The sequence below is a fragment of the Aplysia californica genome, unplaced genomic scaffold (genome assembly GCF_000002075.1).
Source record: "Aplysia californica isolate F4 #8 unplaced genomic scaffold, AplCal3.0 scaffold00069, whole genome shotgun sequence".
In the NCBI taxonomy this organism is placed as follows: Eukaryota; Metazoa; Mollusca; class Gastropoda; order Aplysiida; family Aplysiidae; genus Aplysia; species Aplysia californica.
Window position 1 is genome coordinate 1,226,445 of NW_004797339.1, and position 13,721 is coordinate 1,240,165.

At 37.9% G+C, this 13,721-nt stretch overlaps 1 protein-coding gene across 4 annotated transcripts in view; it reads left to right on the forward strand.

The window, feature by feature from the left end:
* LOC101857177 (protein Gawky) overlaps positions 1–13,721 on the forward strand; it is a 64,308-nt gene that overhangs the window by 21,477 nt on the left and 29,110 nt on the right. For 2 of the 4 annotated variants that reach the window (XM_005093786.3, XM_005093788.3), the window contains exons 3-9: positions 2,212–2,270; positions 2,923–2,961; positions 3,531–3,558; positions 3,873–3,930; positions 6,937–7,035; positions 7,342–7,449; positions 11,974–13,589. In XM_005093786.3, the coding sequence (XP_005093843.1) occupies positions 7,023–7,035; positions 7,342–7,449; positions 11,974–13,589 (1,737 nt within the window). In that variant the 5' untranslated portion in view covers positions 2,212–2,270; positions 2,923–2,961; positions 3,531–3,558; positions 3,873–3,930; positions 6,937–7,022. The remainder of the gene's footprint in view (positions 1–2,211; positions 2,271–2,922; positions 2,962–3,530; positions 3,559–3,872; positions 3,931–6,936; positions 7,036–7,341; positions 7,450–11,973; positions 13,590–13,721) is intronic. The other 2 variants (XM_013079963.2, XM_005093787.3) reach the window with 2 other exon arrangements.

Here is a 13,721-nt window from a genome sequence, read left to right on the forward strand (position 1 = left end):
TGACGGCTTGTTGCACACAGTAGAATTTTCCTTAGCGTGTGGGGTGCATATATGCGGTTAGCAGTCAAGTGGTTAAGGGGATACAAATAACTCCATATGCCCAAGAATTAATGAATACCTGATTCCACCATGTAGTGACACATATTGTATTTGTGAGCATATGGGCAAACTACGGCTTGGGAGCAATGTCAGGTTGCCCTGTGGGTCGACCTAGTAATCAATAATGAATGTATTCTGCGGTGAGTTGGTAATAAATAGAAACAAAACTGTCTATTTTGAAAATTAAAATGATAGTTTCGGGTCTAACCAGATGCAACAGAACCAATATTGAATATATATATTATTTCATGAAATGCCCTTGAGTGACATCTGTGGTGTCATTTTTGGTCCTACATTTGAGAACTGTGGTAATGTTACTGGTTTCGGGCAGTTTTCTCATGCTTTGGCTTTCAAGATATTTATAAATTTATAATTACTTGATTGGGCCTGTGACTTGGACATGATAGCTGATGCATGGTATTATGGTATACATGAAAAGGGTCCCACCCTCATGATATTTTTGCAACTTGTCAAAATAGGACTTTTTTCTGAGATTAATCCAGGTTCTATAGGGTAATGGTGACAAGTGGGTTGTTTATTATTTAAAAACATTTTTTGAATATAGCTGAACTCATTCTCTGCTCATTTTTATACCAGCTTTCACCGGTTTTCTCTGTGCATCCGATCGTGAATGATAGGTGTGTATGTTCGGGAAGGATTTTCACAAGTTAAACGAAATAATAAGTAGGTAGTGTCATACATATTTTGAAAGGAAATAAAATGTAGCTTTGAAATGTGTAAAAAAAAAATTTGATTAGGCAAAGGACGTAATTGGTACTTGTCAGAGAACCCGTCCATCACATGGGAGCTAATAAAAAAACTAAATTTCAACTTAAATATAAATAATAAAATTTGTACTTAAAAAAAGATTCCTACGCTCATAAAATTAATGTTACATTCAATTCCCTTCATGTTTTGTATGAAATTGTACAATTCTAGCAGATTTTCTTATAAATTTTGTAACATCACTGTGACAATACCAAAAGCTGTAATGAATCAGAATTTGCCCGAGTTGCCCTTGCTGTCCAAGTCTAGATTTAGATTTAGACCTAGGTCTAGATTTAGTCTAGGTCATTATCCTCTTGATTTTCACTTCTCTTAGCTTTCTTTCCCTTTCATTTCCAAGCATATTCACTCTCTTCCCTACCTCCAACTATCGTCTTTGCTGTCACTGTAGATTTAGATCTACGAATTATGTCTCACACTTCTCACTATCGATTCAATCATCGCCCGAATCAGAATCTAAAACTAAGGAATCTAAGACAATATCATCTCTGTCCTCAAGTTTACTAAAGAAAAATTCCTAAGTCTGTTTTAATAAGTTATATGCCTATAGAGTCGTTTACTACCAGGCCCAGAAAACATAGAACTAGAAATGGATGTGGCCGTCTTTCGTGTTTTGGTTTCATAAACACGCCACACAAAATACAATAATTTCAACTTTCCACCCTCTTTTACGTAGTTATAGACACTATATTTCGTTGCAGGAAGATTCTACTTTTGAGATTTGTTTACATCAAAACTTAAAAATTATGGATCAAGCGTTTAAGAACTAAATAAAGTTTTAGTGTATAGCCTCTGCCGATGTATCGGTAATGGGGGGAAAATGGGAATGTTTCTGCTCACAGGTAGCATACATATATATAATTTATACAATCAAATCTGTCCCTGATCCAATCAAATGCCGAGGATAAAAGTGGTCATCGTACTGCCATCATTTTAGAAAAATACAGTATCCTTTATTTGTACAATTTTATAGGAGAGCTCTATACAACTGAATATATTGTTAACAAGAAAACATACTCTTTGCTGACATCCCAAGTATTTTTAAGAATACAATTTTGATAACTTCCTTATTATCTTTGAAGGAAATGTTTTCTAGGTAACAATGTTCAGTTTTTTAGCTTTCCTGTACAAACTAAAAACTGCATACTGTATTTTTGAAAATGATAACAGCATAGACAGGTGTTTAAAAAAAAAAAAAAATAATCTAGGAAAGTGCATTTTATAATTTTGAAGCTTGGAAAAAAAAAGTTAATTAGTTAAAATAAGTTGTCTTGAGTTGGGTTTTCTTTGAGTTTGACATTTAAAAAAATGTTGTTTTTTTCACAGGGTGTATTTTCCATTGCCAAATCTACATTTCAACACTGCCTTGCATATCTTTATCTCAGGTTCGTTGCTAGATCAATCACTTCCTTTAGTGTGCAAGTTTCTATCCTCCAGTCCTGTTTTATTTCGGTACATTAAAAAAATCGGTTGTATTCCTTTATATGGTCTTTTCTTCTTCCTTAACATGTCGCTACAACTTGACAACTGTGTATGTTCTGAAATTGTTTTTGAAGTAGCACATTGACCATAATTTATTTCTTTGTTGAAAACAAGAATGTTCTTTTTGAATATATGTGTAAGGCTTCTAGAGGTCCAAGTCTAGCTGATTTTCTTTACTAGTCGTAATTAGTAAAAGAATGGGTCCAGAAGATTAATTTTAAAAAATTACACTTGTTTGCCAGTAATGAAGTTACTTTCATAATTTGGAGTTGTCCGTCCATTGAGCAATAACATTTGTACCACAGTGACTATGTTGTGCAGGAAATTGCTTAAATATTGCTGCTTTTATGTAGATGTATTTTCACGGCTTGAAAGAGCTATTTTCGACATTATAGTAATTTACATCTTGAAAAGTTCTTTTTCAGCCCTTTGGAAAATTTATAATTGGATTCTTACTTGTCGAACATTGTTTTGGTGTTTCTTCAAACTTCAAAGTTTTTTCCCCTTCTATGAGTATACAAAGTGTGACTTTTGTGTTTCTTTTCATCTTTACAGTTTTCAGAAATCAAGTCACAAAAGGGAAGGGGGTTGATGGTAAGTTTGTTAATTGCTCCAGATTAAGTTAAGCAGGGCCGCCCTTTCGAATTTGGTGGAATTGTCACGATTTTTATTCAATTTTACGAAAACACTACAACCCCTGTCCCAGGCACTTTGGGGAAGAAGACGATTCATGTTTATATTGTGAATTTTAAGCCAGATTTACTAATTTTTTATTTGCTGATTACTAAAACATACATATGCTGGTGGGTGGACAGCCATGGTTAAGTCAAGGTATTACAAAATTTTCCATTGGTGTATGTTCAAGAACTTGGATTGTATTCTCACTGAACCTAAGGTTGCCGTCCTTTTATGTCGTAGTGTAGTAGTTTTCACAGGTCATTTTTTTCTACCAATTATCTCAGAACATTTGGGATTTCATAGCTTACAATTGAAAGAATTGATTTGTAGGGAGGTGTGCATTGCTTTGACTTGCCTGAAATTTTGTTGCAGAAATCGTCTCAGTCATGTGTATTTACATATTTTCTGTTCAGATTTAAAGAAAATTTATTTTTTGGTAGAATTGATTTGTAACTGATCCTGAATTACTTAAAATTATTTCACAGATTTCTGGGTCCACGCCATATTGTCTTGGTAAGTATTCACAGGTTTTAAAGATGCTATGGTGGGAATGGCTGCTTAAATTTCTTTTTCTCGGGTCGTTGTCTTACTTTCCCTCACATTTCGCTCTTGCGGTCATTTTTTACTCTGACCGAATGGCTCTCAACAATACTTATTTATTATGCTGTTTTAAGAAGTATATAGTTTGTGGGGTCTTGGTGAATATTTATTAGGTGGACTTTCTTCATTTGTGGTCATGTTATCTACTTGTATATATACTTTCAAAATGTTATCAGTAGTTTTTGTGTATTCCTTTGGCTGCATGACTTTCTTTTCTTATTTTTCAGGTATCATTCCATATTAAAGGCCAGCAATCAGAGCATTACTGTGAAAAGTGCCTACTGGGTAAGGCCCCTTATTTGTGTAAGGGTATTGTATTGTTGCGGGTTTCACGGTGAGGACCCACAGGTTTCCCACTTTCCCAATTTTTTTCAGGATTATGAACTTTTTCAAAAGGTTATGTATTTTGTATCAATGGAAAGGTCTTTCAAAGAGGAATTTTTAAAAGTTAGGGAGACAGCAAAGGCTTGTGAAAAAAGTTATTTAATAAAATGTAACCTTAACTTGGTGCAAACAGTACAATCCATGAATATCACCAAATTCTGTATAATAATCCATTTAATTGAATTCACTGTCCACAAAAATCATGTACACAATATATGAAAATAATAGTAATAAAAATAATCAATAAAAAGGGAATAACTAAAAGAAAAAAAAAATCAGTTGATAAAATGGCTCACAACGTTGGGACAGCCTGTAAGACCACGAAATCATCTGCGACGATCTGGGCAGCTCAAAGCTTTATCGGTATCAAACAAGACAATCACAAAGAGAACACTCTATTTTTGTCCCTAATGTCATTTGATTACTTCCTACACATGCCGCACGTTGTGTTGCAGTCTTTCAATCAATATAAACATAATAAATATGACAGATAAGCGTTTGTAATTGGGTTGGATTTGTAATGCGTTGGAAAACAAGACAAAACATCCACCTCATCGAAAAGGACGCTAAAGAATGAAAGAAGGGCGCCAAACGGAAGTAGTTTTTAGCCTCGGCTTCGCGGAAAGCCCTCGTGATTTTCCGTAAATCTCTGAGAAATGCCGGTCGCGGACTTAAGTTGTCGGAGACTTAGCGGGAGGGGTGCTTTACAAAATACTTTGGAATCTACTAATAATTTCTTCAATTTTCGCAAATTACGGCTAAAACCGATGTAGAAATGAGTATTGGGTAGTGTGAGCATAAAAACTTCCCTTCATTTTGCTTTTGGAAGTAAATTTAGCACTTCACATAAGAGTCAAAATGTAAGACTTACACCCGCCATTTACGACCACCATTTCGCTCTGTCCGTTGCCGTTTCAAACCGGTGCTCCATTTCGTTTTTTTCACTAATCACATTAGAAAATCGTTCTTCTAGGGTGTTCTAGCCATTTTTGGAGAAAATGTAGCTTAGTATGCCTTTTAAAACAAAAATTGACTCGCGAACATCGGGAAACGCTATAAGTCTAAATATTAACGTCCGTGACCGTGTTAAGCAAAATATCAAAACGAAATAAAGTCAACATTTGCTTTTTATTCACATGTTTATTGGGCACATAAACAATCAAAACAACACAAATTGAACACAAAAATCCTTACCGTGAATTCCGCCTTGTTCTTTCTCGAATGAAAGCCTTTAAGCTCACTTTAGATATTTGCAAAATGTTCTTATTTAATTTCATGAGGTAAAGCAAAAGTCATTGTGGGTCACAGTGTATTAGTGTCACATATGAGTTTTTGATATGGTCAAATCATGATACATACTACAGGCCTTTGTGTTTGTTCAAAACATGGTTAAAACAGACCTGCCACTCATCCCGATTTAATCGGGATATCCCGATTTTTTGTCCCAAATCTCAAACATCCCGATTTTCCCGATTTCGATCGCCGGTATCCTGATTTTTTGTCGTTGCGTCTGTTGCGTCCGATTCTTAGAAAAAAATATAAAAAGTTCTGCAATCTCTTTTGTTTGGAAATACCGATTGGACTTTTTATCTGCAGGTACTTGGAACGCGATTTTCTAAAGCATCTATGCCGAATCTAGATCTAGATCTAGTAGTTGACTCATGTACGTTATTTCAACTAAAATCGGCCTAGTTTCAAACGCTCATTCGCATTTCGTGACATGACCTCGTACGTGTGAGTAGCGCGTGTGTCGGGGACCATCGGTTGTCGGGGTCAACAAAGTTCATTCACACCGGTCGCGTTGGTCGAGGTGTTTTTCGGGACTTCAGTGTGGGACGACCGAGGGGAGGGGGGGGGAAGTTGTTTTGACACTTGGGGTTAGAGTGCGTGCCGTGACACAGGTACTAATTAAGGGGAAAGGAATAAGAAGGGGAAAAAATGAACAACCTTGGCGCGATCCTTTTTTCGATGTGATGAAAGTCAAACGTTGTTAAAACACGGGCGTTTTGCGTGGATGATTGGAGTTACGTGTCAGCTATTTTCAAGACTACGAGTGTTTCAGCAAAGCTGCAACCTTCGCTCCCCCAGTCTATCCAACTTCGACTGAGTACATATATGCTGTCTTTCAGTTTTCCCTCTCTTTAGAGGCTCAGACGTGAACCTATTCCTGCAAAAGTTTTGTCTTGCATACTTGCCTCATAAAAGGGAACCAGGACACCCCCCCCCCCCCACCACCCCGTGCCCTTTATGACTGATTTGCCGTTGATCCCGATTTTTTTCACCAGATCCTGGTTTTTTAAACTCAGAAATCCTGATTTTTAGATTTCATAGAGTGGCAGGTCTGTTAAAATAGTCAATTGGCATGTAGTTTTAAAAACTTATTCTTGTATTTCCTTTCTAGGGCATTGTAGCGTTTCATATTCAATTTATAATCTGGTGTCTAAATTAACACTTCTCTATCCCCAACAGTTGCTGTAAAATTCCTTTTTTTTTTCCCTCACATGATAGAAAACCAGTGGTAATTTGGTCTTCTTGATGGGTCATGCTGATTTCGGGGCTCGTCTAATATAAATGTTGAGTGTACTGCCATGAGATTTTCCTGTCCAATTGTTACAGAGTATGCTTATGACAGAGTTTTATATTGTTATATTTATTTAATGCACCTCATTAAGTGGGTTGTTAAAGGTTTTTGTTTGAAAAAGCGAGGTTATTGAAGTTGGGGAATTTGTATAGTTGGTTTATTGTTTATGAAGAAATTCATGGTCGGGTTAAAAATTTACAGTGTTGTCAATTCAAATTCAAATGCTAATGTTTCTCTTTAATGAATGATAGTTTATCTGGATCCAAATTAAAACTGCTTGTATTGGCAGTGTGTCAACTAATTTACATTTTTATCTCTGTTCTTAGGTTCAACACATCAGCCTCAGTCTTGTTGGCTCATTGCAACAGCTCTCACATTGACCATATTCATGTGTCCTTAATTTGTGTTAAAAATGCAGCAGCAAGGTATGCACATGTGTAAAAGTGTATCGTTTGTTGTATCTCACATAAACACCCTTTCTTTCATAAGAAACTTTTCACTGCTCTCGCTTTCCAGTGACCTAGTGGCTAGATTCGCCCCATTGTGAACGGTAAATTTACAGGGATACTATGACATTTTCCCTATGTGTATGTTGAAGAGATAAAAGTACTTGGCACTGGTAATGAAGTAAAAAATTTCCATGCACTTAAAGACAAATGATTCCCATTGCAGATTGTAAAATGAAGGAACTGGAATATGGAAAGTCTTAATACATACTTTTCTGTTCTCAGTCATGAAACGCAACATGTCGTCAGATATGGGCTGGGGCATTGGAGAAGGAGGAGGTTGGGGCCAGCATACATCCGCTCCAGGCAGTGGGTCTTGGACATCCACCGCCAGTGAGTTTCAATTCAAAACAATCAATTTCATGGAAGAAAAGAGAATAATGAAGTCTTCCTAAGCTTCGTGAATATTTAAAAGTGTTCATATTTTATGTTTTACGTTTCTTGACGTCTTGCGATTTTTTTTCTCTCGTTTCTTTCACATTTTTATTATTGCAATTGTTTGTTCATGCGCTGATTTGTGAGAAGAAAAAAAAAAGAAGAAAGGGGCCTCCTTTTTTTATGTCCAGGTCACTGGAATGCCACTCATGATATAACCATTTACTTTTTTGTACAATTTTCACGACTTTCTCCTTTGTAAAATTTGGTGTTGTTTTGAAATAGTTCTGCATATCTGTATAATTCAGTAGTGAAATGCTGTGTTTTTTAACATTCCCTGTTTTCAAAGTATGGTTGGTGGCATGAGATGCTCTGTGAGTTTATATTTTGTTGTCATTTAACATCTCACTAAGATTTTTGACACATTTCATCTCTGTGCTTCCCATCTTTCACCATGCCATTTGAAGGAAGTCCATTGTTATCTGACAGTAATGTTTTTGGAAATTTGAGGAAAATTACCTGAAAAATGATGCCTGTGCGGAAAAAAAATACTTTTATTATAATTGACTTTTGGAGTTTTTTTATTTAGGACTGGATAAATTTGATTCTTGCCAGATCTTCTAGGCATGGCGTGAAACAAGAATTGGCCACTTGTAATGATCTAGTGTTAATATTTTGGTTGAATGAAACGTCTGCTGTTAATGTCTGGGCTGCTATCAGTTGACCTTGTTTGGTTTATGAAAATGAAAGAACATATTTGTGGAATAGATCTTATTTTCAGTGAAAATTTTTATCGTTTTGTTTTGGGAGCACTTGTATAATTTTATTATGTTCAAATCAAAACATTTTTTTGTGTGTTAAAGAGTATGTGGACTGCCATTGATGTTCAGTTTATTTTTTAAAAAAACCCTCCATTTTTGTAAAGTTGACTAATGGTTTAAGAAATGTAAACAGTGATCTCATGCCACTACCTATGTTATCTTCGGATGTCACCTTGTGTATCAAACACTTGTTGTCTTGTATGTGCAATATTTTCTTGGGTATTTGCAGGAGAAACTAATAATCCACTGTAGTTTTAGTGTAATGATAAGGAAGTTGGGTTCTGAGATGCCGCCCACCCAGATTTAATGTGTTTAATTTTTCCTTGGTAAAAACCATTTATCACATTTTGTCTGCTGATAAGGTACCTTTGGTTTTGATGGTTCAAAGCCACAGGAATCTTGGGTTCCATGTTCAATAATGCCTATACCAACTATTGTTCAGTTTGCTTGTCGTATGGGAATTCCCCAAGCACAGTCAAACCTCGTTATGCTGCCTACTTTTGGATGAGCTTGAAGTTGACCCTACAGCGGAGTTGGCGGTATAATGTTTCTTGATGCTCTTTATTGAACAGTGAGTTTGGGCTACATTAAAGGGAAAAAACCCCAATGTAGACATTGAAAGTTCCAAATTAATGTGGCAGACCTGCTGCTTATCTTGATTTAATCAAGATATCTCTCCCCCCCCCCCCCCCCCCCCCAACCTTAAGCATCCCATTGTCCCGATTTCGATCACATGTATCCGGATTTTTGGGTTCTGGCTTTTGGGACAGATTTTTCAAAAAACCTACTCTGCTTTCTTCTCTGTCTGAGGAACTTTTTGTCAGCAGGAACTCGAGCACTGTTTTCCGAAATATCGATGCAGGATTTAGTAGTTAACTCACCCCCAGTTGTGTTGGATCTTTGCTTGCGCATGTTATTTCAACAATAACGAGAGTAGTATCGGTTTTGCGTTCCGACTTGGGACATTCTCCAAATCTGTTTTAGTTTTTGTATCCCCTCAGAATCTGCGACATACAAATGATTGAAAGTAACAGCAGAATTTTTAAAACAGCTTTGTCCGAGCTCTGGTTAGTCTGGCCAGTCAAACCCGCCGGTAAAACAGTTTCAATTGCGTTTGCATCACATGAAATAACTTTGGCGTATGTCGGGGCCATTGATGGGGGTCAGCTCAAGTTCGTGCACACTGGTTGAAGTGTCTTAACACTTAAACTAGGAGTGCTTGACGTGATAATTTAGGATTTAAAAAATATGATATATTTAGATACCATGAATTTTTTTAGTCATTTGACTGTCATCTTGGTAATTTGTCGTTGACCCCGATTTTTTACACCAAATAACCCCCATATATTCTGATTTTTAAATTTCATAGCGTGAAGTCGTGGTGTTCTACCATATCTAACATATTAAAATTTTGAAATTTTGTCTCTTCCCCCCCAAAGGGTTGCATCTCAGAAGCCAGATCACTGTTGATGAAAACACTTAGACTGGTTTCCTTTTTAAAAAAAAATTCTGAGGCATTCGTATAAGACATAATTGGGTGAATAAGTGAAGATTAGGTGCAACCATTGTACTATGATTTCCCAAAGTATTGATGGTGAGGGAGCTTCATATGTTTCTAATTTTCCTCTTTAAAATTGTGATGTTAGAGCGTGGGTATTTGTGTCACTATTGTTTTCCTTGTGTTTAATTAGCAGGGGCAGGACAAGGGTTTATATCTTATATTCCAGTGTATAATTTTATAAGAAGGTGGGTGAACATGCTTCATTGGAAGCATTATCTAGTGGACATTTTTTTAGAACTCCAATGTTCAAGACAGTTGTAATCAATCATAATTTTGCTAAAGTTAAAAATGACCTGTCCCATAAGGTCCATTGCAGGGCATAGGGCATTATGAGGAAAAACATATGGAAACAAGGGCATGTTGTAGAAAGTGAAGTGTGAGCTTAATGAAAAATTCTTCTTTGTCACTCCCCCCCACCCAATTCAGATTTTATATGTCATGAGTAAAGGATTGCCTTTGGTTTAATCAATGTGGATGTGCTGTGCACTTCTCAGTATGGGGGTTGTACACTATTTTTCATCAGGCAAGTTTATACCGTTTTTTTTGTGGGTTTTTTTGTGCGGTGCTTGTTGCATAGTGACCGGTTAATAACTGGAGTCCTGCTTTTAGCATCTTGATAATACTATGCCCGTTTTATTTTATTTTCTCTTTCTTCCATATTCCATTATGAATTTGTCAGGAGGTCCAAGGGTTAGCTTTAGATTACGAAGATTGTGTTTTGACAGTTACGTGTGATAATGCAGGGTTGTAAGTGTGCAGACATTTTCTGTGTGGCTTTTGTTTTAATGTTTGTACTCGTTTGTGTTGTTGTTAGAATGAATTTTTTCACTATCGTAGATCAGGGTTTCTTAACCTAAAAAGCTGCTAGGTTCTGGTTGCTGAAAGTTTCTTGTGGACCACTTTCCAAAGTAAGGGAGGGGCATTACGAAAACAGAATGTACTCTGGTTTGGATGCTTTTCAACTCACTGAGTGGTACTTTGAGGTCTGCATGTTGAGGAACCCTGCTATAGATGTTGTATTCTAACCAATATGGCTGGTTTCGTGTTTATGATTTCTGAAGAGTGTAGTGTAATTAAGCTGAGTTTGCAAATTGCCAAGTCAGTTTTCTAAAGTCTTTGTAGGCCCAAAGAATGTGGTGATAAAAAAAATTCAGTGTTGGTGTATGTATTCGACAATTGTCTTTGACTAGAGAGCAGTTATCTTGAATTTGTTTCTTCTTCTTGTATTTTTATTGAAAATTTGTTAAAGCATGTGTATGCGCTTTTTTTTCCCCTTAAAAATTTTTAAAAATGTTTTTCTTTTCTTTTTTATTAGGTGAAGAATTAAGATCAGTGTATAGCCTTGCAGAATTGAACATAGAACATTATTGTTTTTATTTTCGCTCCCTAGTTTTTTAACTGATGTGGAATAAGAAATTGGAGTGCCTGATGACTATTTAAAAATATTTTACTGGAATTGAGAAAAAGAATGACAGTGCTGATGTAGTGTTTCTGAATGCAAATACATGTACCTTGGTTTGAGCCCCAGTAACAAGTTTCGATCCTTGTTTTCTATCAAGGTTTTTCTCGCTAGCTCATGAACATCATTGCCCCTGATATACATAGCTATTTTCACTTTGAAATGGGATTTAAGTCCTTTTCAGTTAGACAAATGTCCCAGCTATGGGCCTAAAAGAAATATGAAGCAAATGTAAAGGACACCATTTGTATTCAAAATTTTGTTTTGGTTTGATGTGTAAATTTTAAAAAACTTAAATTTTTTTAATGCGTTGCTCATCTTGTGATCCTCAAAATCAATATTCTCTCTGCACTGTTCTGTTTTAAACAAAAATAATTTTTAAAAATTCTGTAACACAAGCTTTATTATTGTGTTAAGTCATTGAAGTACAGATTATTATTGCTGATGTTCCTTTTTTTTTTGTCATGCAGGACAAGTCATGACTAGTTTCCATGGTAATTTCAGTTGTCTCTTTTGATAAAGACCAATCTTTACACTTTCCTATTCTGGTTGCTTGTAGCAAAGGGCGATTATTAATGAAAGAATTGTTCTTGAACGTTTTCTCCAGAGCACTAATGTTTGTTTCATCAATTCTTCCACAGACCAAGACAATTCATCCTCTAGCTGGCAAGCCATGAGCAAGTCTGATAATGCATCGGATGCTGGGGATGATGCATCGTCAGTCAAGTCTGGTTCCACCATCACAAATTCAAGCAATATTAATCCACAGCAGTCACAGGATTCCACCAGCACAACATCAGCAGTTAGCTCTTCTAGTCCATGGAGTGCCAATCCCTCTCTCTCAGGCATGGATTCAGGTCCATGGGGAAACAGCAGCTCTCCAGCTCCCACCAGTTTAAACTCGCTTGGTTGGAATGCTAATCCCGCTAGTCTTTCTCTGAATAGTAATCAAGGGCATAATAACAGTATGCAACCGGGGCCTAGTGTCATAGGTAGCAGTTCAAGTTTCAACTCCACCAGTACTGCCTCAAGTGGCTGGCCGACAGGGATGTCTGGAAGCAGCATGGCCAGCACCTCGTCATTGCCCCCTAATGTCAACACTGGGATGCCATCTGGGAATCTCTCCTCTCAGTGGCCAGGTAGCAACATGCTGGGAAAGATGGGAGATTTTCAGAAAACTTCTGATGCTGCATGGAATAACCCCACTTCTTCTATTATGGAAAATAAAGATCTAAGTGGAAGTTCAGACCCAAGAATGTGGGGCATGGTTGACAAGACTGGAGACCAGAATTGGGATCCCCCAAAGTCTCATTGGGGGAATACCCCTATCGCTGGATCGGGAGACCAAGGTGCTAGTAATGGCACTGAACTTTCGTTTGCACAAGCCACTCTGAAAGGACTAAAAGTGCCCCCTTCCGCAGGTGGTGCACCGCCGAGTGGCATGACTTCTCGCCAAGAAGAAATTCTCCGAGCCATTGAGAATCATGAGGGTTGGGGCTCTCGTCCTGTCCGGCAGGATACAAGTTGGGATATTGACAACTCTCCCAAATCCCATCGAAAGTTCACTTCTGACAACAGTGCCGGAGCGTCTAATGTCTGGAACAATAGCAATGGAACTGCCATTTGGGAAGCCGTCCGGGAAAATCAAGGCAGCAATTGGGCTGGGGCTAGTGGGGGTGGTGCAAGTGGTAATACTTGGAACGCTGATAAAGATCAAGGTTGGGGTGGTCCTCCCAAACCACAGGATCCCAACACTTGGGGTGTTAGTGGTGCTGGTGGAAATGGAGATCCCAAATCTTTTGGAACTTGGGAGGGTGGTGGTGCTGGGGATGCCTCTAATAAAATGTGGGGTGGTCAGAAGACGGTAATAGGTTCCTGGGGTGAAGTTCCTAATGTCCAACGGTCCACCAGCATTTCGTCGTGGGGTGATGATGGAGAAACCGGCAGCTGGGAAGATCAACGCCGCATCACGGGCGGCATGAGCAGCATGCAGGGTATGGTACCCCCAAGTCCTGGAATGAACGCCCCTAGTATGGCTGGAATGATGCCCCAGGGTGTGCCAGGTATGAACATGGCAGGAATAGGGGCCGACTCGACGCCATGGAATTCTGCTAATGCTGCTGCCATGAGTCGCCCAAAAATGGATGAGCCATGGAACAAGCCACCTCCCAAGATATCAGGTTGGGGCGATCCCACCCAGGATGGAGTCAAAGTTGATGACGGAACAGGAATCTGGGCTGCCAACGCTCCCAAACAAGTAATAACCATTAAATAAAAATTTCATAGCTGCCACTTTCCCACTAAATAGCGGAAACTCCGCTTCATCTAGCTTTTCACCGCTACTTTCCTCCTTCCTCCGCTGGACCGTGCTCGGTCGCAAATTGCGATG